This window comes from Moschus berezovskii, chromosome 5, assembly GCF_049115385.1.
Source record: "Moschus berezovskii isolate FMDL1 chromosome 5, NW_MosBer_1.0, whole genome shotgun sequence".
NCBI lineage: Eukaryota > Metazoa > Chordata > Mammalia > Artiodactyla > Moschidae > Moschus > Moschus berezovskii.
The window spans coordinates 54,689,180-54,712,180 of NC_142464.1; the positions used below are offsets into that span (position 1 = coordinate 54,689,180).

Genomic DNA, 23,001 nt, shown 5'->3' on the forward strand with positions numbered 1-23,001 from the left:
CAAGTAATTTCATGAAAAGTTTTTCTCTTCCAAACATTTGTATTGGAAACCAGTTAGGTAAGTAATTCAGTGAACACATTTTTTGAGTGCTTACTATGTGCCAGACCCTGTTCTAGGGACTCAAGGAAGAGCAGTGCTTATAATCTCATGATTGCATGATAGTGGACGAGTGGACAGTAAGAAAATAAATACATAATATATGCACTGTGATTAAGTGCTGTGAAGAAAAACATAGCAAATAGAAAAGGCAAGGAATATTTTAGATGAGGAAAGAAGATGACCTCTGAGGAGAAACATTTGTGCTGGAATGAAAAGAGTTACCAGCAATGGGTGTACTTGGGAAAAAGAGCTTTGCAGATTGGGGAAACTGCAAATAGGGGGTTTCAGTGAGTAATCTATTAGTATTTTTTCCCCTTTTTGGCACTTTATAGTAATCTGTAGATCCCTCCATAATCTGGCCTTCATTGATAATGTCAGTCTTCTGTCTTAATTATCTTGTCAAATGGTAATAATAGTGCCTGTTTTATAGGCAAAGTGAAATGTATAATATATAACATATAGATTTATGTGATAATAGACACGCCATAATTGATAGTTATTGTCATCATTAGTTTGTTATATAATAACTATTAGCAGCTTATGTTCTTGCCTATTGATGTCTTCCTAGAGAACACTTGCTCATCTTTCAAGATTCAGTGTGAATATCACTTTCTTCTCAAATCTTTTTCTCGCTGTGCAGGACTACTTTCGAAGTTTTGCTGCCATTAAATATTTATTACATGTCTGTCATTCCATTTGCCATGTTTAACTTTGTTTTTACCCTTTATATACCTGGCTTCTAACCTGAAGCCTGGCATTTATATATTTTTCCAGGTGAATAACTTAAATTCAGAAGTTTATTTGGCTTCTCATATTTATATATGTTTAAGCTTTCAGTTCTTCCCTGGTGGCTCAAACAGTAAAGAATCTACCTGCAGTGTGGGAGACCCGGGTTTGATCCCTGCGTCAGACAGATCATCTGGAGAATGGGATGGCAACCAACTCCAGTGTTCTTGCCTGGAGAGTTCTGTGGACAGAGGAGCCTGGCGGGCCACAGTCCATGGGATAGCAGAGTCAAGACACGACTGAGCAACTAACAGTTTCATTTTCAAACTTTGAATATATGTCTATCACTGTGGTAGTATAGTAAAGGTTTATTCAAGGGGAGTGTGACTTAAAGGTATGTTATTATCAAAAGGAGAGGAAAGCTAAGAAGGGTAGGCCGTATTTTAGATTGTGTCTGTAATTCATGAGGTGTCTAATGATCCTCTTCCATGGGACACAGTTGTGCTTCTTATTTCCTCTGCTTCTCAGCCAGGTTTGGGCATTATCTATGATAGCGATTCCTTATTCTTCTCTGACACTGGTAACACTGATGTATGTATATTCATTATACTGACACTCAAACCTGAGTCTTGAAGACTGGTGTGAATCCCAAGTCTGTCATTTCTAGGGGTGTAATCTTTATCAGGTTACTCATAAGTCTCATTTCCTCATCTGAAAAATGAATATGTTCTTCACACAGCGTTGTAGGGATTACATTACGTACATAAAATAGCATTGGCTTCTAGAATACATTAGATGTTTCTTATTAGGTGAAAGCATTTTAATTCATTAATTATTTCTGCAGAATCAGACTGAGCATTTGTTTGGGTAAAGGAAAGCAAGATAGAACTTAACAATGGTGTTGATTGCTGACTTTGGTTGGTTAAGTCTTTCTCTCTTTCACCTGATTTCTTTTTTATTTTTTTCTCACTGGAATGTGCTGTTCTTGATCCAGAGAAGAGAAAGGAATGCTCAGCATAATAATGCTAAAAAGATACATTACTTCATGTTGCATTTAACACAAGATGAGGGCACTGAAAGCTTCCCATGTGGTGCTGGTGGTAAAGAAACTGCCTGCCAGTGCCGGAGACAGACACAGGATCATTTTCTGGGTCGAGAAGATCCCATGGAGAAGGAAATGGCAACCCACTCCAGTATTCTTGCCTGGAGAATCCCATGGACAGAGAATCCTGGCAGGCTACAGTCCATAGGGTTGCAAAGAGTCGGACACGACTGAAGCGACTTAAAATGCACACACACGAGGGCACTAAAGGGAGTATTTTCGGTGGATGTTTGCACAGGCACTCCTTATCATGTGTAAATGAACAAGTGATTTTTGTTTAAGTGAGAAACTGGTTGTAGAGTACATGGTGCATTTTGGGTAGCTAAGGTAGATGTCTGTATGATGTTGGCAAAGGAGACAGATTTTGGTATTTTAGCAGTTGTCTTTGAAATTTGTCTGTTAATCCTGATTCATTATATGCATAGTCCTTTTATACCAGTTTGTATATTTTAAAAGAAATTTAGATCACCTACTTTGCGTTAAAATGGTCAGTTGTGCTGAATTAACCTAGAAGGAAAAACAACTGAGAAAAAAATGAAAAAGACCTTGGAACAGGTTCAGTTCAGTTCAGTCACTCAGTTGTGTCCGATTCTTTGCGACCCTGTGAACTGCAGCATGCCAGGCCTCCCTGTCCATCACCAACTCCCAGAGTTTACCCAAACTCATGTCCGTTGAGTCAGTGATGCCATCCAACCATCTCATCCTCTGTTGTCCCCTTCTCCTCCTGCCCGCAATCTTTCCCAGCATCAGGGTCTTTTCCAGTGAGTCAGCTCTTTGCATCAGGTGACCAAAGTATTGGAGTTTCAGTTTCAACATCAGTCCTTCCAATGAACACCCAGGACTGATCTCCTTTAGGATGGACTGGTTGGATCTCCTTGCAGTCCAAGGGACTCTCAAGAGTCTTCTCCAACACCACAATTCAAAAGCATCAATTCTTCGGTGCTCACCTTTCTTTATAGTCCAACTCTCACATCCATACATAACTACTGGCTAGACGGACCTTTGTTGGCAAAGTAGTCTCTCCTTTTCAATATGCTATCTAGGTTGGTTGTAACTTTCCTTCCAAGGAGTAAGCGTCTTTTAATTTCATGGCTGCAATCACCATCTGCGGTGACTTTGGAGCCCCCCAAAAATAGTCTGACACTGTTTCCGCTGTTTCCCCATCTATTTGCCATGAACTGATGAGACCAGATGCCATGATTTTAGTTTTCTGAATGTTGAGCTTTAAGCCACCTTTTTCACTCTCCTCTTTCACTTTCATCAAGAGGCTTTTGAGTTCCTCTTCACTTTCTGCCATAAGGGTGGTGTCATCTGCATATCTGAGGTTATTGATATTTCTCCCAGCAGTCTTGATTCCAGCTTGTGCTTCTTCCAGCCCAGCGTTTCTCTTGATATATTTTGCTGCTGCTGCTGCTAAGTCACTTCAGTATTGTCTGACTCTGTGCGACCCCATAGACGGCAGCCCACCAGGCTCCCGTGTCCCTGGGATTCTCCAGGCAAGAATACTGGAGTGGGTTGCCATTTCCTCTTCCAGTGAATGAAAGTGAAAAGTGAAAATGAAGTGGCTCATGCATTTTGCATATAAGTTAAATAAGCAGGGTGACAGTATACAGCCTTGATGTACTCCTTTTCCTATTTGGAACTAGTCTGTTGTTCCATATCCAGTTTTAACTGTTGCTTCCTGACCTGCATACAGGTTTCTCAAGAGACAGGTCAGGTGGTCTGGTGTTCTCATCTCTTTCAGAATTTTCCACAGTTTATTGTGATCCACATAGTCAAAGGCTTTAGCATAGTCAATTAAGCAGAAATAGATGTTTTTCTGGAACAGGTAATAGAGTTCAGAATTCACAACTCATCTAAGTTAGAATTCAAAGGCCATAAGACACTGTACCAAACGGAAACAGAATTTCATATGGAGAAATGAAGGATATTCTTGCCGTATCCTCAGCTCCTGTCTTTCCTTTCCTTCTGCTCATGGCAAAACACCAAACCTGAGAGCAGTCTTCGTCATTTACCTTCCCATTCCTTGGGAACACGGGCTGTTGAGTGCTGCCAGGATTTCTGCAGCACTTCTGATGATTGTGCCTCCCAGTCTTGTCTCCATTTGTCTTCCACTGTCACCAGAACAAACTCTCTATATGAATCTGATTTTGTTGGTCTTCTCCTTGAAATCCCTAGTGGGCTTCTCATAGTTTTCAGGATAAAAAATCCAAATTCCTTAGTATGGAAAAACTACTTTTAGAGTTTTTATCCCTTTTTACCAGTGTCCTATTTGATCTCTTGTTTATTTTTTTCCTCTGAATGTAATTTGTGCCAGCCATATCAACCAGTTGCATTTCTCTGAGTGTTTCGTGTTCTTTTCATGCCACTGACTATATGATGCATGCATTTAATCAATACAGTTCTTTAAAACTCCCCATGTTTACCTCTAGAAAAGTTCTGCCCCTTCTTTCCCAGGCTGGGTAGGTGCCATCCCTCCATGCTGTCACAGCACTCTGCGATTAATGTACTCAGTGCCAACAGCATGCCTTTTTGCTCCCTAGCCTGTGAGCTTTTTCAAGTACAGGATATTCTTATTATCTCTTTAATTTCTAATGCTGGCCAGTGGTTTGCACAGTACGGAAGACTAGAACTTTGTGATTTGGTTAATGTATGAAGTAGCGGAATTTACAGAGGTCCAGAATGTGTCCAACTAAGTTGTGGGTATTATGAGCATGTGCGAAATGGAAGAACATGGCCCCTGCCCTTTTCATAAGCTTAGTCATATGGACAAAATCACATTAAGCAATTAGAGGTTAAAGTGAAAGTCGCTCAGTCGTGTCTGACTCTTTGTGACCCCACTGACTGTACAGTCCATGGAATTCTCCAGGCCAGAATACTGGAGTGGGTAGCCTTTCCCTTCTCCAGGGGATCTTCCCAACTCAGGAATCAAACCCAGGTCTCCCACATTGCAGGCGGATTTTTTGCCAACTGAACTATCAGGGAAGCCAAAAGCAGGACCTGTTGTACCCGAAGTGGGGTTTGAACCCATGAGGATATAAATCCATTGGATCTTAAGTCCAGTGCCTTAACTGCTCGGCCATTCTGGTACAACATTAAAGAATGATTTGAGAATAAAGATATAGTTGAGAATTTCAAATTCTGTGTCATTTCATTATCTGCTGTTTGTTCTGTTTCCCCTTAATATTTTCCACTCCTAACATGCTATTCATTTTGCTTATGTATCTTGTGCTCATCTCCTCCACATTGCCTCGGAGAAGGCAATGGCAAGCCACTCCAGTACTCTTGCCTAGAAAATTGCATGGATGGAGGAGCCTGGTAGGCTGCAGTCCGTGGGGTCGCTAAGGGTCGGACACGACTGTGCGACTTCACTTTTCACTTTCACACATTGGAGAAGGAAATGGCAACCCACTCCAGTGTTCTTGCCTGGAGAATCCCAGGGACGGGGGAGCCTGGTGGGCTTCCGTCTATGGGGTCACACAGAGTCGGACACGACTGAAGTGACTTAGCAGTAGCAGCAGCATCTCCTCCACGAGAATGAAAGTTTTATGAGAAATTTTTCTCTCTGTTGTTCACTGCTATTTCCAATGCCTGACACGGTAGTGCTCAGTAGATATTTGTTGAATGGATGGAATGGCGTTCAGAGAAAGAAGTACTCAGGAGTTGGTTTTTATGAAATACTTCATGAAGAAGTTAAATTCAGAGGTAGATTCTGAAAGATAGTGTTTTATTAATTTAAGTTAAAAAATACAATTTTTACATATGAGTTTTTTTTTACAGATTATAAGACTTCCTCCTTTTCTCTGCTTTTTAACATTTCTACCTTCCTCACTGTTGACTGCTTAGATAGTTTAACAACAAAGCCTTTTTAATCAGAGTGAGTGATGCTGACCCTTTCCTTATGTGCTAGTTATAATAAACTTTCACTTCATATGCTTATTTGCAAAATAAAATATGTATAAAAATATGTCTGTGAGAGGCAGTAACACATTGTACACATAATCTTCTTTATGCCATATGTTGTTGTGATACCTGAGAGCTTATATTTTATTTTGCATCAATTCAGGAAAAGTTGTGGGTATCTCAGGATCTGGATGTTTTGTGAATTAGGCATTATAATTGACCATTGTTTTTATAAGTTCTTAGATTTTTAGCAAATGTTAATCAGAGTTTTAAATATTTACACATTTATGTCACGTAACTTATAATTTCATTTTTTTATTTTTATAGGCTTTTCTGTTTCCTTCTCTTTCAAGACTAAAGGAATGAAAATTAGGTTTTGATTTAAAACTATTAAAACTGTTAAATTGCCAAAATGGTCTGTAAGTAGAACATGTAGGTGTTAGAGGCTTAAATTGTTTTGTTTTTAAAGGAAGTTAATCTCCAGGACTGACTTTTTTTCTTATTTTTTTTCCTCAGTGCAGAATTAGATACTCTTAGGCCATTATGGAGAAGGCAAAGACACCCGCTCCAATACTCTTGCCTGGAAAATCCCATGGACGGGGGAGCCTGGTAGGCTGTAGTCCATGGAGTCGCTAAGAGTCTGACACGACTGAGCGACTTCACTTTCACTTTTCACTTTCATGCATTGGAGAAGGAAATGGCAACCCACTCCAGTGTCCTTGCCTGGAGAATCCCAGGGACGGGGGAACCTGTTGGGCTGCCGTCTATGGGGTCACACAGAGTCGGACACGACTGATACGACTGAGCAGCAGCAGCAGGCCATCATAACTGCAATAGAGCTTAGTAAATATCTAGTCTACTTGTTTTATTTTAGAGGAAATGTAACTAAGACACAAGGACAAGTGATTTGTCCACAGTCAGTTAATTTGTAATAAGACCAGATGATAAACTGGGTTTTTAACTGTTGTTGATAACGATTTTAAACTGTTGTTGTTGTTCAGTCACTAAGTCATGCCTGACTTTCTGCAAGCTCATGGACTGCAGCACACCGGGTTCTTCGTTCTTTCACTATCTCCCAGAGTTTGCTCGGATTCATGTCCATTGAGTCAGTGATGCTATCTAATCATCTTATCCTCTGCCACCCCTTTCTTCTTTTGCCTTGAATCTTTCCCTTCATCTAGGTCTTTTCCAGTGAGTCAGCTTTTTACATAAAATTGGCCAGTATTGGAGCTTCAGTTTCAGCAAGAGTCCTTCCAGTGAATATTCAGGGTTGATTTCCTTTAGGATTGACTGGTGTGATCTCCTTGCAGTCCAAGAGATTCTCAGGAATCTTCTCCAGCACTACAATTCAAAAGCATCAGTTCTTTGGCTTTCAGCCTTCTTTATGGTCCAACTGTCACATCCATACATGACTACTGGAAAAACCATAGCTTTGACTTTAAGACCACACTATTTGTGGAAATACATGTGAATTCGATGACATTTTAAAAGGATATTATTTTACTATTTTAGTGACTTGGTATAAATCAGTTCTTGGAATTTGTCAGTCTACCAGTCAGCCAGATTGGGTGTGAGTGAAGTTGTGACAGTACTTTTCCATTTTGGTGTATAGACTGTTTACTATATGAGGTCAGCAAGAGGTAGTTTTTATTAATCTCATTTTAAGTCATGAAAAATTACATATTCTCTCTAAATTCTTATTTTTTACAATCTACATGGGAGGATTCACTCATTTCCATACAAAATTATTTAGGCAGTAAATTTATATTAAGAGAAATATGAAGAACAAGGTTTTTAAAAATTCAGTTTTTCCTTGTTGAATCTAAGAAGTTACACATTTAGAGAGTCATATGATGGACTTTTAGAATGTTAGAAAAATGATAAAGACATTTCTAAGGAGCATGTCGGTATTCTACATTTCTTTTTCTTGTATTCTTTGTGATGTTGCCCTAAGGACTTACATTTTAAACTGGACTATACCAAAAAACCCCCTTGTGCTCTGTAATTTTTTTTTTTTTTTTTTTTAGTTTTTGAGGAGGGAGTTTATCTGTTTTTTTTGGGGGGGGTTAATTTACAAATATAATGAGTTGAATAAGAAGAAGATGATTGAAGATGTGGAAGAATGTGGACAACTTGAATTTAGTACTTGTTGTAGTTTGATATCAATTAAGTTGGTTTATTTATTTTTAGTCAATATGTTCATATATTATACTTTTGATGTGAAAAATACCCTACTAGATAGAATTCTTAAAGCATCTTAGTTTGACTTGGTCTGAAATTTAATTTGTTGGTTTTGTTTGAAATTCAACTCTCCTGACTGTAGCCTGTGTTTTGGGGTGGCAGGTTAGTAATTGCCCTTTGTTTTATTTCAGATCCATGCATGTCACTGAGTCCACCATGCTTCACAGAGGAAGATAGATTTAGTCTGGAAGCTCTTCAAACAATACATAAGCAAATGGATGATGACAAAGATGGTGGAATCGAAGTAGATGAAAGTGATGAAGTAGGTGGAGACTCTTTTTCACGGATATTCTCTTGTAACAGTGTGACCAAGTGTATAGTCTTGAATTTTCCCATTATTCCTTATATGACTCAACTCCATTTTCCTTGTCTTTAGTGTTTTTCTTTACGTTTTAATTTTACCCTTTGTCTTCAGCATGTTTTTTTTTCTTTTTTTCATGCATATGCAGGTCTTCCCAGTTTTATAAGAATCCTTGGCCTCATGTACTTGCGTTTCTCAAACATACATTCTGTTCTATGTCACTTATTGCTGTTTTATAAACCGCCACCACATTTGTCGTCTTAAACAACAACAATTTGTTATATGTCCTGGTTCTCTGGGTTGACTGGCCTTTGCTGGGTATGTTTTCTGTTCCTGTAGTTATGGCTCAGGGTCACGGTGGCAGTTGTATTCAGTTGTGACCTCTTTTGGGCTGAAATATCTCAAATGACTTTTTTCCCTTCAGTGTCTCTATTTGGCAATTACTAACCTGTCATCCGGAGAAGGCAATGGCAAGCCACTCCAGTACTATTGCCTAGAAAATCCCATGGATGGAGGAGCCTGGTAGGCTGCAGTCCGTGGGGTCGCTAAGGGTCGGACACGACTGAGCGACTTCACTTTCACTTTTCACTTTCCACTTTCACACATTGGAGAAGGAAATGGCAACCCACTCCAGTGTTCTTGCCTGGAGAATCCCAGGGACGGGGGAGCCTGGTGGGCTTCCGTCTATGGGGTCACACAGAGTCGGACACGACTGAAGTGACTTAGCAGCAGCAGCAGCAGCAACCTGTCATCATTCAGGGGTCTAGCTCAAACTTCCTCATAGCATGACAACTGGCCTTCCAGGTGGCAGTGTTCCAAGAAAACAAGTTCCCATGTGAAAGTGCTTATCATACCCCTGCTTGCCAATACCTGTTAATATCAAATTGGCTTAAAGCAAGTTAATTGGCTGAATTCAGAGTCTGTGTGGGAGAGGATTATATGAAAATATGAATGCCAGTATATGTGGTTTATTGGGTCACCAGTGTCATAGTCTACTGTAACCACTGTACAAATAAATAATGCTTTATTTTTTAAGGATTCTCACCTTACCCCTGGTCTGGTGTCCCTTTTAGTTTTCTTCATAGAAATTGTTTTCTTTATTTGATTATGGTCTCATTCTTACCAAATTTCCTGGTCATCTTTTAGGTCTGTTCAACCTTTTTGTTGTATTTGTTACTGTTGACCCTGCTTCTCTTTTAGTTTATATAATACTAAATTACATTTTTTCTACATTATTATCTAATGTTGTATAACAGTGACATCTTCTCATCATACTGTTGTCTAATCACATTGTTATGTAACAGTTCAGTTCAGTTCAGTTCAGTGGCTCAGTCGTGTCCGACTCTCCACGACCCCATGAATCACAGCATGCCAGGCCTCCCTGTCCATCACCAACTCCCGGAGTTCACTCAAACTCATGTCCACAGAGTCGGTGATGCCATCCAGCCATCTCATTCTCTGTCGTCCCCTTCTCCTCCTGCCCTCAACCTTTCCCAGCATCAGAGTCTTTTCCAGTGAGTCAACTCGTCGCATGAGGTGGCCAAAGTATTGCAGTTTCAGCTTTAGCATCAGTCCTTCCAATGAACAGTAGCATTCTCTAAATATCAATTTTTGACCTGCTGTATCCCTGTGGCTTAAATGGTAAAGAATATGCCTCCAGTGCAGGAGACCTGGTTTCGATCCCTGGGTCAAGAAGATCCCCTGGAGAAAGAAATGGCAACCCACTCCAATGTTCTTGCCTGGAGAATTCAATTCACAGAGGAGCCTGGGGGTCTTCAGTCCATGGGGTCGCAAAGAGTTGGATACGACTGAGCGACTAACACTTTCAGTACTTTCATAAAGCATTTACCTTGAAACTCCTCATCTGTTTTTAGGTTACTCTTATTTCCTCCATCTCTAAGTCAATCCAGTTTCTAACCTACACGTATGGCTTTCTGCCTGATGTCTTTTGAGGACTCTTGTTCAGCTTAGTTTGTCTAAAACAAAATCCAAGATCTTCTCTTTGAAATCCCTCAACGGTATTTGTGGACCTATTTCTCCTTTTTTTAAAGTCTTCTAAGTCAGGAGTTGGCAGACTTTAATGTAAAGGACCAGGTTAAGGGTTGAAATGTATCCCACTCCCTAAATATTTTGAAGTCCTAACCCCCAGAACCTCATAGTGTGACCTTATCTGGAAATGGGTTTCTTTCAGATGTAGTTATTTAAGAGGAGCATATAAGGAGTTGGTGATGGACAGGGAGGCCTGTCGTGCTGTGATTCATGGGGTCGCGGAAAGTCGGACACGACTGAGTGACTGAACTTAACTGAACTGATAATGGAGTAGGATGGGTCCTTAACCTAGTATGGCTGGTGTCTTTGTAAGAGAGGAGAAAACCACATGGAAAGGCAGATGTGGGGGGAACATTATCATGTGACAGTGGAGGCAGAGATTGGAGTTAAGAAGTTACAAGTCAAGGAATGACAAAGATTGCTGATGACCCCAGAAACCAAGAGAAAGGCATCAAACAGGTTGTCCCCTAGAGCCTTTCAGAGAGCATGGCCCTGCTAACACTTGATTTCAGATTTATAGCCTCCAGACCTGAGAAAGAATAAATTTCTGTTATTTTAAGCCGTTCAGTTTATGGTACTTTATTACTGCAGCCCTAGGAAACTAATATAGGCTAGCTAATAAATATTTTAGATGTTTGTGGGCCATGTAATCTCTGTTGTATCTGCTCGTCATTCCCATTGTAGTGCCAAGCAGCCACTGACAGTATATAGAATAATGGTCATGGCTGTGTTTCAATAAAACTTTGCACAAAAACAAGTCAGGCTGTAGTGTGTCAACCCCTGCTATAAATGAAATTTTGTGTTCTTAGAATTAATTCCTTCTCTTCCCCCGCCCCCCACCCACTGCCTTTTCCCCTGACTGTTCTAGTTATTGTTCCATTTTAATCTAGGTTATTTATTATTTTATGGGTAGATTATCACTTCTACATTTTTCTACTCTATTCATCATGCATATCACTTTGGGAATGTTTTTCTCTAGCTTAGAAGTTTAACAGTGATTTCTTAGTACTTATTAGATCAGATATTAACTCTTTAAAGTCTTTTTTTTTGACTGTCTCTGCATCAACTGATTTCTGCTTACTGAGATAATAATCTCTTCTCATTGGGTTTAAATCATTTTTAATTGAGCTCAGTTCCAGTAATACCAAAATCATGGCTTCAGTTCAAAATAGTCAAATTTATTTGTTCACTTTTAGAACTACAGATGACAGGATAGTCCTGTTTTACATTTTTCTCAACTTAAGAAGTATTTGAAGTATGTAAATGTATTGGTCAAAAAGTAGAGTAAATGAAATGAAGTTGATGGATTGTTAGTTTTACTTACTGGAATGTAACAAAGTAGTTGTCATTTATTAAGGGTCACTTTATTATACTGAGTAATTCATTCTCTCAGCATCATCACCATTTTTTTCTCTCTTCCACTACAAAGACACATAATATATACAACAAAATCAAGCTATAAAACTACTTTTAGTTTCTTAGTAAAGCATTTAAAAGTAATGCTCTAGATTATTAGTGATAAATTGTTCATTCTAATCCTCTCAAGATTGTCTAAATGGTTTATTTCGTCCAGTATATTTACTTAGGATCTTGAAGATCAGTATTCTAGCATAAGTTTTATTTACTCCATAAATTATTACTATCCATATGAATTATGGAATAAATAACATTTTATGTTCATATATTTGATACGCTTTGTAAAGGAAATTATATTCTCTGGACTGAATAGATTTCCTGAAAATATTGTTACACATTTTCATAATCATTTACAGTATTAGTTTAATCAAACTCCATGTCAGCTCAGAGTGTCTAGTGTTAAGTAGATGAGTGCCTTGCTCACTTTGATAATTCAGTCTATCAATTAAATTGGAAATAACTTTTAACACTAAACCTTGTACTGTGTTGAAAGGTTATAATTTTAAGTTATTACACTAATGGTGCTGTTTTCCTCTGATTTTTGGTATTACTGAGGAACTAATCATTGTTTAACATTGTTTTAGGTTAAAAAGTATATTATTTCAGAGGGATTATTTTGGGAAGAGTTAGAGGCAGGACTGGAAGAGCATATGTGGTTAATTTGGAAAGTTTTGGTATTATAAAATGTTTCAAAAAAGATCAGAGTGCACTTTCACTTTTTAAAGCTAGAATAGTTTTAGATAGCTACATTTCAGAAGTTATAAATTAAGATTGGTTCATTTTGAGCCTAAAAATGGTTAAATTTTTTAATATTAAAAATCTACATAATAAAATTAGTCTTATTATTAATTGACATATCAGGGTATAAATATTATTACTCTGGTGTGTTTTCTGACAGCAAGAAGTTTTTCAGTTTTCTAACACCCAATTGCATTTCCAGGAATTCAATTCTGACACTCTCTACCTGGAGATAGTATCAAATCCTATGAGTTGAAGGACTCAGTCCCATTATACTGCCCTTACTTCAGATGCCAGCCACAAATCTCTGGTTATGTTTATGAACTTTAACCGACTGGCTTTGAATCTGAGATTCCCATGGCTCTTTCCTCAGTTTTGAAAATTTGCTGGGTATGTATCTGAATAAAATGAAAACATGAATTCAAAACATACATGCACCACAGGTTCATAGCAGCATTATTTAAAGTTGCCAAGATATGGAAGCAGCCTAAGCATCCACCAGTAGATGAATGGGTAAAGAAGATGTGGTGTACAATAGAAGATGACTTAGCCATAAAGAGAGTGAAGTTTTACTGTTTGCAGCAACATGGATGGACTTTGAGGGTATTATGCTGTTAAGTGAAATAAGTCAGACCGAGAAAGACAAATACTGTATACTGCTGACCTGTGAAATCTAAACATACAACAAGTTAGTGAATAATACAAAAAAGAAGTAGAGTCACAATATTAAGAGCAAACTGTGGTTACCAGTGGGGAGAGGGAAGTGCTGGGAGGGGCAATATAGTGGGTATAGGGTATTAAGAGGTAAAAACTATTAAGCTACAAGGATATATTGTACAACACAGGGAATATAGCCAATATTTTGTAATAACTATAAGTAGACTAGGGCCTTTAAAAATTGTTAGTCACTATTGTATACCTGTAAGTTAGATAATATGTTTATCATCTGTACTTCAATAAAAAAAGAAAATTTGCTTCAGTGGCTCACAGAACTCAGAACACTTTACCAATGTTTACTGGTTTATTAAAAAGAATACAACTCTGGAATAGCCAAATGGAAGAGATGTACAGGACAGGGTTTGATAGAAGGGGCATGAGGCTTTCATGCCCTCTCTGGGCATGCCACCTTCCCAGCACCTCCCCCCCATGATGTGTTCACTGGCTCTCTGAATCTCTAAGTTCAGGAGTTTTTTCAGAGCTCAGTTTTCCCAGAGGTCAGGTGAGTGGTACTAAAATTTCCAATTCTCTAATCACGTGGTCTTTTTGGTGACCAGCTCCATCTTGAGGCTGCCTGGAGGCCCGACTCTTACTCATCTCATTAGTATTAACTCAGGTGTGATCAGAGGAGAAAAGAACACTATCGCTGAGGAGGTTCCAAGAGTTTTAAGAGCTCTATGCCAGGAACCAGGATGAAGAACAAATATATTTGGTATTCTGTCACAATTATAAATATATTTAAATATGAAAAAGCAGCAAAAACTCATATTATTTAATTATTAAAAGTGCATTCAATGGGAAAGATCTGTTCAAATAGTGTGTTATATATAGGCAGGTATTAAGTAAGCTTATGCAGATAATTGACAGCCTATTTGAATGTATTTGACTGCATAATAGTTTCTGGAATTATAAGTTATTTTAATCTTTTTACCTCATCATCAGATATTATTAAGTGCTCCAGCGTGTGAGGTGTTATCATTATCACTGTGCCAAACAAAGTAAGCATGCATGGCTGTATAATTTATACTTCAGTGGAATTCTTATTCAGTCTTTTAAATTTTAATGGAATTCCAAATATTTTGTAATGAAAATAAAAACTATAAAACAAAGCTTACATTTAAAGAACCTAGAGTTCTATTAGTATGATAGTTAACCTTTAATGTTTAAAATAGAAGATGATATCTTTCTCTTTTGTGTTTATTTTAATATTGATATTTAAAAGCAAATATAGCGTGCTTCTGTGTTTTAATAGTACCCAAAAGAATCTAGAAATCCATTGTACAATATGGTAGCTACTAGTACGTTTGTGTATTGAGCACTTAAAATTGAAGTGTGTTATATGTGTAAAATGTACTTCAAATTTGGAAGATTTATATAGATATATATTTAAATATAAATAAATATTTAAACTTTGAAATCTTGATTACCTGTTTGAAATGGTTATATTATGTACATGCACACTGAGTTACATGAAATACAAAATTTGTTTTACTTGTTTCTTTTTACTTTTTAATGTGACTCCTAGGAAATTTTAACTCACAATTTATTTCTGTTGGACAGGACTGATCTTAGAGACTATAATGTATTGCAAGTGTTAAGGAATGGGTTTTTAATTCTGAGTGTTTGGACCAGTTTGGTGTCTTCAGTTCATTACAGCTGTGTCTTGATTTGTATTTCTTCAGTGTCTCTTTTTTAAAGTTAATATTAATACTATTATAGGTCTCCAGTAGGCATCATTAGGAAACTTCCTGAGTTTCTTAGGGCACCTTACTCAGCAATTTTAAAATACTAAATTTCTTGTGATTTTTTTGAATCAAAGTGTTGCTTTTAAAAGTATTTTGAATTAAAAACTTTTTACCATAGTATAGTTTCTTTATGGTATTGTGTTAGTTCTGCCGTACAACAGAATGAGTCAGTTATGTGTGTACATATATCCACTCTTTTTTTGATTTCCTTCCCATTTAGGTCACCACAGATAATTGAATAGAGTTCTTAGTGCTATACGATACAGTAGGTCCTCATTGGTTATTATTTTACACGTGTGTGTTTTAGTTGCTCAGTTGTGTCCGACTCTGCAACCCATGGACTGCCAGGCTCCTCTGTCCATGGAATTCTCCAGGCAAGAATACTGGAGTGGGTTGCCATTCCCTTCTCCAGGGTATCTTCCCAACCCAGGGATTGAACCTGGGTCTCCTGCACCGTGGGCCGATTCTTTACCATCTGAGCTACCTGGGAAGCCTATTTTATACATAGTAGTGTATATATGTCGGTCCCTGTCTCCCAGTTTGTCCCATTTCCCCCTTCCCTTCTGGATAACTGTGAGTTTGTTCTCTACATTGGTGACTCTGTTTCTGCTTTTTTTCATCTGTACCATTTTTCTAGATTCCATATATAAGCAATATTATACAGTATTTGTTTTTCTGACTTCACTCTGTATGACAATCTCTAGGTCCATCCATGTCTCTGCAAATGGCAGTATTTTCATTCCTTTTTATGGCTAAGTAATATTCCATTATTATGTATGTACCACATCTTCTTTATCCATTTCTCTATTGATGGGCATGTAATTTGCTTCCATATGCTGGCTATTGTAAATAGTGCTGCAGTGAACATCGGTGTGCATATATCCTTTCAAATTATGGTTTTCTCCAGATATATGCCTACGAGTGTGATTGCGGGGTCATATGGTAGCTCTGTGCAGCTAAGTATAAAAAAAAATAATCAAAAATGGGCAGAAGACCTAAACAGACATTTCATCAAAGAAGACATGCAGATGACCAGCAGACACATGAAAAAATGCCCCAAATCACTAATTATTCCTGGAGAAGGGAATTCTCTAATTTTAAGAGAAATGCATATCAAAACTACAATGAGGTATCACTTCACACTGATCAGAGTGCCAGTTATTAAAAAATCTACAATAAATCCTGGAGGTGTGGAGAAAAAGAAACTCTTCTACACTGTTGCTACTGCTGCTGCTGTGTCACTTCAGTCATGTCCGACTCCGTGCGACCCCATAGACGGCAGCCCACCAGGTTCCGCCATCCCTGGGATTCTCCAGGCAAGAGCACTGGAGTGGGTTGCCATTTCCTTCTCCAGTGTATGAAAGTGAAAGTGAAGTCGCTCAGTGGTTCCGAGTTAGTGGGGATATAAATTGGTGCAGCCACTTTGGAGAACAGTATGCAGGTTCCTTAAAAGACTAACAATATTGCTTTAAAAAAAAAAAAGTTTAGCGTAATATTTAGCATTTGAAAATGCTGATTGGAAGCTTAATTTTTTTCTCACATGCCCTTTGTTTTTGATCATATGAGAAAGCATTTTCTTTTCTAGTTTATTCATTCATTTGATATTGAGCTATATTGGGTATCTGCTATATGCCAGATACTCAAGTAGACCTTGGAATACATCAGGAACAAAACAGACAAAATTATATAAATCTTCAAGCACTTGATAACATTCAAATGGGGCTTCTGGGAAGGCAGACTAAACAAACTAAGCAGGGGAAGGGGGATCAGACAGGTACATAATGGATAGCTATAGCTGTAGCTTTAAATAGGATGTCATGGCAGAACTCATTAAGAAGGTAATACTTAAAGTGTATACTGTATGCAGTGCTTGGACGAGAGAATAAATATCTGGCAATTTTCCAGAGCTGTTCTAAAACTGAAATTGGAGGACTGGGGATGTTTTAGATTAGGAACAGGTTGTATGTCTTTTGCTGTTTAGGTCATTGTCTTCTGACTCAAGATCAAGGAGACTAGGTGTCAGTATGTGCTGAATTTGTGACCTGCTTAGGTTGACGTGTTGATTACAGTTAAGTTTGTGTGTTCTGTTAATACTGAAGATACTTTGGACAGCGAAGGTACTTGATTAACAGATAATTTAAATGAAATTATTGAATGGTTTTGTGGCCCTGAGCTCAGCAGTAGCAGGGAGTGAGAATTGACATTATTATTGCCTACTAGTCAAGGCAGTGGTTTTTCCCGTGGTCATGTATGGATGTGAGAGTTGGACTGTGAAGAAGGCTGATCGCCGAAGAATCGATGCTTTTGAACTGTGGTGTTGGAGAAGACTCTTGAGAGTCCCTTATACTGCAAGGAGATCCAACCAGTCCATTTTAGAGGAGATCAATCCTGGATGTTCATTGGAGGGACTGATGCTAAAGCTGAAGCTGCAATACTTTGGCCACCTCATGTGATGAGTTGACTCACTGGAAAAGACTCTGATGCTGGGAAAGGTTGGGGGCGGGAGGAGAAGGGGACGACGGAGAATGAGATGGCTGGATGGCATCACCGACTCTGTGGACATGAGTTTGAGTGAACTCCGGGAGTTGGTGATGGACAGGGAGGCCTGGCGTGCTGTGATTCATGGGGTCGCGGAGAGTCGGACACTACTGAGCGACTGATCTGATCTGATCTAATTGCCTACTAAGTGGCTGGAAATTTTATTAAATTTCTGGTGTATATGAACTTTGTTTTCTGTTTTTACTTTTCCTCCTTTTTCTTTTATATTTTAAAAAGTTTTTTTTCCCTTTTTCTTTCTCTTCCTTTTTATCTATTCTTCCTTTCATTCATGTAATTTTGAATAGTTTGTTTTTGTTCTTGAGTTGGTTTTATATGTATATAAATATAAATAATTTATATATATATAAATTTATATATACATATACATTTCTGTGAAAAATCTGATTGTACCTTGTATTTCAGTTTTTCTTAGCTATTCTACCTGAAAAACACTTTTGTCATCATTTATCTGTACCCCTCTCAGAAGACTTAGTTTTAACCACACAGATCTATCTGAAACAAGCAGAGTAACCTAAGAAAACAGGTAAAAGTAGGGTCAGAAAAAAATAGTAGATAATACATTTTTAAAAAGGATCACTGAGTTTTGAATTTCATGGAGGACTGATCCTAAAGGAATGTTGTTGTTGGTGTTGTTTAGTTGCTAAGTTGTGTGTGACACTTGCGACCCCATGTACTGTAGTCCTCCAGGCTGCTCTGTCCATGGGATTTCCCAGACAGGAATACTGGAGTCGGTTGCCATTTCCTTCTCTAGAGGGTCTTCCTGACCCAGGGATTGAACCTGCATCTCCTTCATTGGCAGGCAAATTCTTTACCACTGAGCCACCAGGGAAGGTCTTCTGAAGGAATAACTGGATGCATTCTTCTTAAGTTTTCTAAGTTAAAATTTCAACTTATATATTATTTTCTATTATTTAATAAAGTCTCCCCAACTTAATGGTTTACTAAGTCACTCATGGTTTTACCATCTCACAGTTTCCATGCATCAGAAATCCAGGTATAGTTTAGCTGGGTTTCCTGACTCTGAGCCTTTCATAAGCTGCAGTTAAGATGTCAGCTGGTGTACTTCCTGGAGGTCCAGTGGTTAAGACTTCATGCTCCCAATCCTGGGGTCACATGTTTGATCTCTGGTCAGGGAACTGAGATCCTGCATGCTGAGTGGTGTGGCAGGAATAAAACAGAAATAAAGCAAAAAGATGTCAGGTGATGTTGTGGTCATCTCAAGGCCTGATTTGGGGAGGATCCACTTCAAGGCCGACTTATGTGGCTGTTGACCCCCCAGTTCCTCACTGGTCATTGGTTGGAGATGTTCTCTGTCACATAGCTGTCTCCATAGGGCAGTGGGTTTCCCTCTGTGAGTGAGAGGGAGCTGAAGGGGCAGGGCGAGTGTAGGGTAGGGACAGAGAAGGAAGCTGGAAGAGCGGACAACATGGAAGTCAAAGTTTTTTTCTAACCAAATCTTGGAAGTGATGTTTCATCCCTTTTTTGCTGTGTTCTGTTTGTCTAAAATGAGGCCCTAGGCCCAGCTGATCCTCGGGGGAGGCAGTTACATTGGAGCACAAATAAGAGGATGAGGGGATTATTATGAGCCGCGTTAGAGGCTGCTTACCATGGTTTGCTTTTGTTTTCTGCTAACTGGAGATATTTGATAGGAACTTCTCAAGCCACAGGATTATAAAAACAATAAAGATATATAACTTCCTTCGAAAGGCTTCGTTTTATAAGTGACCCACAATAAGACTTTTCATGTTTATCTTTGTAATGTGTGTGCTAGGCTCACAATTGTGTCTGACTCTTTGCAACCCCATGGACTGTAACTTGACAGCTTCTCTGTCCATGGGATTCTCCAGGCAAGAATACTGTAGTGGGTTGCCATTCCCTTCTCCAGGGGATCTTTCTGACCCAAGGATTGAACTCTGGTTGCCTGCATTGCAGGCAGATTCTTCACCGTCTGAACCACCAAGGGAAGCCCATCTTTGTAATAGGATACGAGGAACTGTGGTGTTGGAGAAGACTCTTGAGAGTCCCTTGGACTGCAAGGAGATCCAACCAGTCCATCCTAAAGGAAATCGGTCCTGGGTGTTCATTGGAGGGACTGATGCTAAAGCTGAAACTCCAATACTTTTACCACCTTATGCGAAGAGTTGACTCACTGGAAAAGACTCTGATGCTGGGAGGGATTGGGGGCAGGAGGAGAAGGGGATGACAGAGGATAAGATGGATGTCATCACTGACACGATGGACGTGAGTTTGAGTGAACTCCGGAAGTTGGTGATGGACAGGGAGGCCTGGCGTTCTGTGATTCATGGGGTCGCAAAGAGTCGGACATGACTGAGCGACTGAACTGAACTGAACATTTTAGAGCACGTTAAATTTGATTAAAATGATCTATTGAGTAGTGCTTTACCTGCACAAATGTACAAGTACACATAATTTGACTGAAGGATCACTTGGCATTCACCCAAAAGGACAGGTGGGACAGAGTAAACTGAAGAGAGTAGGTGCGAAACAATTCTTGCTGTTAAATTATAATTATTGAAGCATTTTCCTGTATGCTGAGATTTTTCATAGTTCAATTATTTAAAGACTTGATGCCATAAAAATAGGCTTTAGTTCTTTCTGGAAAATAGTAGCAATAAGCATACAACTAGAGTAGTGGAGAACATGAATAGTTATTCCATAGAAAAAGCGTTTTCTATGGAAAAACTGGGAAATAGCTAATTTGCTTTTATTACTGTAGGAATTCCCAAGCTTCTATTTGTGGATTTATATACTAAATTAATAGAAAACATTTATTTAGTATTTACTTTCTTCCACAATTGTAAGCACTTTACACACACTCTGGTATGGACTCCTCCTAGCAACCCGAGGAGCTAAGAATATTCAATAATTATCTATTTGCCGACAAGGAATTCCATTTAGGGAGATCTGGCAAATGCCCAGGGCCACTGACTTAAAAGTGATAAAACAGACTGAACCCATGTTCTTGATTTCTAGTCTGTGTTGCCTTTCTGTGTTAATGTATATCATTAATCTCCATCATCAAGCCCTCCCTGATACAATTTATAAATAAATAGCTGTATATAAGTAGTATGTGTATAAAAATATTTTTACTATACAGTATATACATATAGGAGCTTCCCTGGTGACTCAATGGTAAAGAATCCACTTGCCAGTGCAGGGGATGCGGAATCGATCCCTGGGTCAGGAAGATCCCCTGGAGAAGGAAATGACAACACACTCTAGTATATTCTTGCTGAGGAAATTCCATAGACAGGGGAGTCTGGTGGGCTATATATAGTCCGTGAGGTCACAAGAGTTGGACATGTTTTAGTGACTGAGAAGTATATACATACATGCTAATATGTCAGTGTTATGTTTTTAAAATGTTTACAAAAATATAACTTAAAAATGATATAAGATTAAATACAAATGGAAGCTCTAATATTTTCTCCCTTTAAAGTGGATTAGATTTTATATCCCTTTGGCATCTGGGCAACCAAATTTGGAGACCACTGCAGTAATGATTTGTAAAGCAATGTCTGTTATCAGTCACATAGGCTTCACTCCATTTTTGTAAGAACCAGAAACTGTGAGAATGTTTCACAAAAGCAAGTTCCTGAACACTAATAATGCTAATGTTTGTCTCTAATTCTCCACTGTTCATTGTGTACAGGTCTCTTTACTATATAGCCACATCAGTTACTGATATTCTTATGGTGACTGTCCTGTTTCTTATGACTGAAGTTAGCTCTGATACTATGATACCCCTGGGCATACACACCAAGGAAACCAGAATTGAAAGAGACACATGTACTCCAGTGTTCATTGCAGCACTGTTTATAATAGCCAGGACATGGAAGCAACCTAGATGTCCATCTGCAGACGAATGGATAAGAAAGCTGTGGTACATATACACAATGGAGTATTACTCAGCCATTAAAAAGAATGCATTTGAACCAGTTCTAATGAGGTGGATGAAACTGGAGCCTATTATACAGAGTGAAGTAAGCCAGAAGGAAAAACACCAGTACAGTATACTAATGCATATATATGGAATTTAGAAAGATGGAAATGATAACCCTGTATACGAGACAGCAAAAGAGACACAGATGTATAGAACAGTCTTTTGGACTCTGTGGGAGAGGGTGAGGGTGGGATGATTTGGGAGAATGGCATTGAAACATGTATGTTGTCATATGTGAAACGAATCACCAGTTCAGGGTTGATGCATACTACAGGATGCTCGGGGCACGTGTGCGGGGATCACTCAGAGGGAGGATGAAGGGAGGGAGGAGGGAGGTGAGAGGGAGGTTCAGGAGGGGGAACTCATGTACACCCGGTGTGGATTCATGTCAATGTATGGCAAAACCAACCAATATAATATTGTAAAATAATTAGCCTCCAATAAAAAATAAATAAAAAAGAAATTATATTGTGGCTGGGCTTCCCTTGTGGCTCAGCTGGTAAAGAATCCACCTGCAATGTGGGAGACCTGGGTTAGGGTTAGGGAGAAGGGATAGTCTACCCACTCCAATATTCTGGCCTGGAGAATTCCGTGGACTGTATAGTCCATGGAGTCGCAAAGAGTTGGACACGACAGAGCGACTTTCACTTCACTTCATTGTAAGAATGAAGAGGTCACACTCTTTATACTAATTTAGAAAAAGGCAGGGGATGACTGAGGCAGAAAATTTAGATATTGTTTTGATGAGTGAATCAGTGATTAAAATCTATACTTTATTTCCTTTGAACAGTATGCTTTTTGTAAATTTATGATTTTTCATTTTAGATGCAAATTCTTTTAATTTTTAAATTGAATTTTTACTTGTCATGTGTCTATTATTGATCTGTAGAGATCACAAAAGAAGTAATGATTTTGAACACCTTTGAAGAGGAGTCTGTGCAAGAAATACCCTTCTCTTATCAGGAGGAAGTCATCTGTTGGGGTTTATGCACAGTATTGTTTTTAAATTTTATTTTAAATTGGAAGATAATTACAGTATTGTGATGATTTCTGCCATACATCAACATGAATCAGCCATAGGTTTACATATGTCTTCTCCCTCTTAAACTTCCCTTCCACCTCCCTCCCCATCCTACCCCTCTAGGTGGTCACGGGGCATGGGCTTTGGGTTCCCACACAGCACATTTCCACTGACCATCTGCTTTACGTATGGTGATATATATGTTTCAGTGCTACTCTCTCAAATCGTCCCACCATCTCTCTGCTTCACTGTGTCCAAAAGTCTATTCTCTATGTCTGCATCTCTATTGATGCACTATAGATAGGTTCATCAGTGTCATCTTTCTATATTCCATATATATACATTAATACAGGATATTTGTCTTTCTCTTTCTGACTTACTTCACTTTGTATGATAGGCTCTAGGTTCATCCACTTCATT

The 23,001-nt window shown here is 38.6% G+C and overlaps 1 protein-coding gene across 2 annotated transcripts in view; it reads left to right on the top strand.

Moving 5' to 3' along the window:
* Nucleotides 1-23,001, top strand: part of STIM2 (stromal interaction molecule 2) — a 188,586-nt gene that overhangs the window by 62,780 nt on the left and 102,805 nt on the right. For both annotated transcript variants that reach the window (XM_055434195.2, XM_055434196.2), the window contains exon 2: nt 8,203-8,333. In XM_055434195.2, coding sequence (XP_055290170.1) covers nt 8,203-8,333 — 131 coding nt within the window. The remainder of the gene's footprint in view (nt 1-8,202; nt 8,334-23,001) is intronic.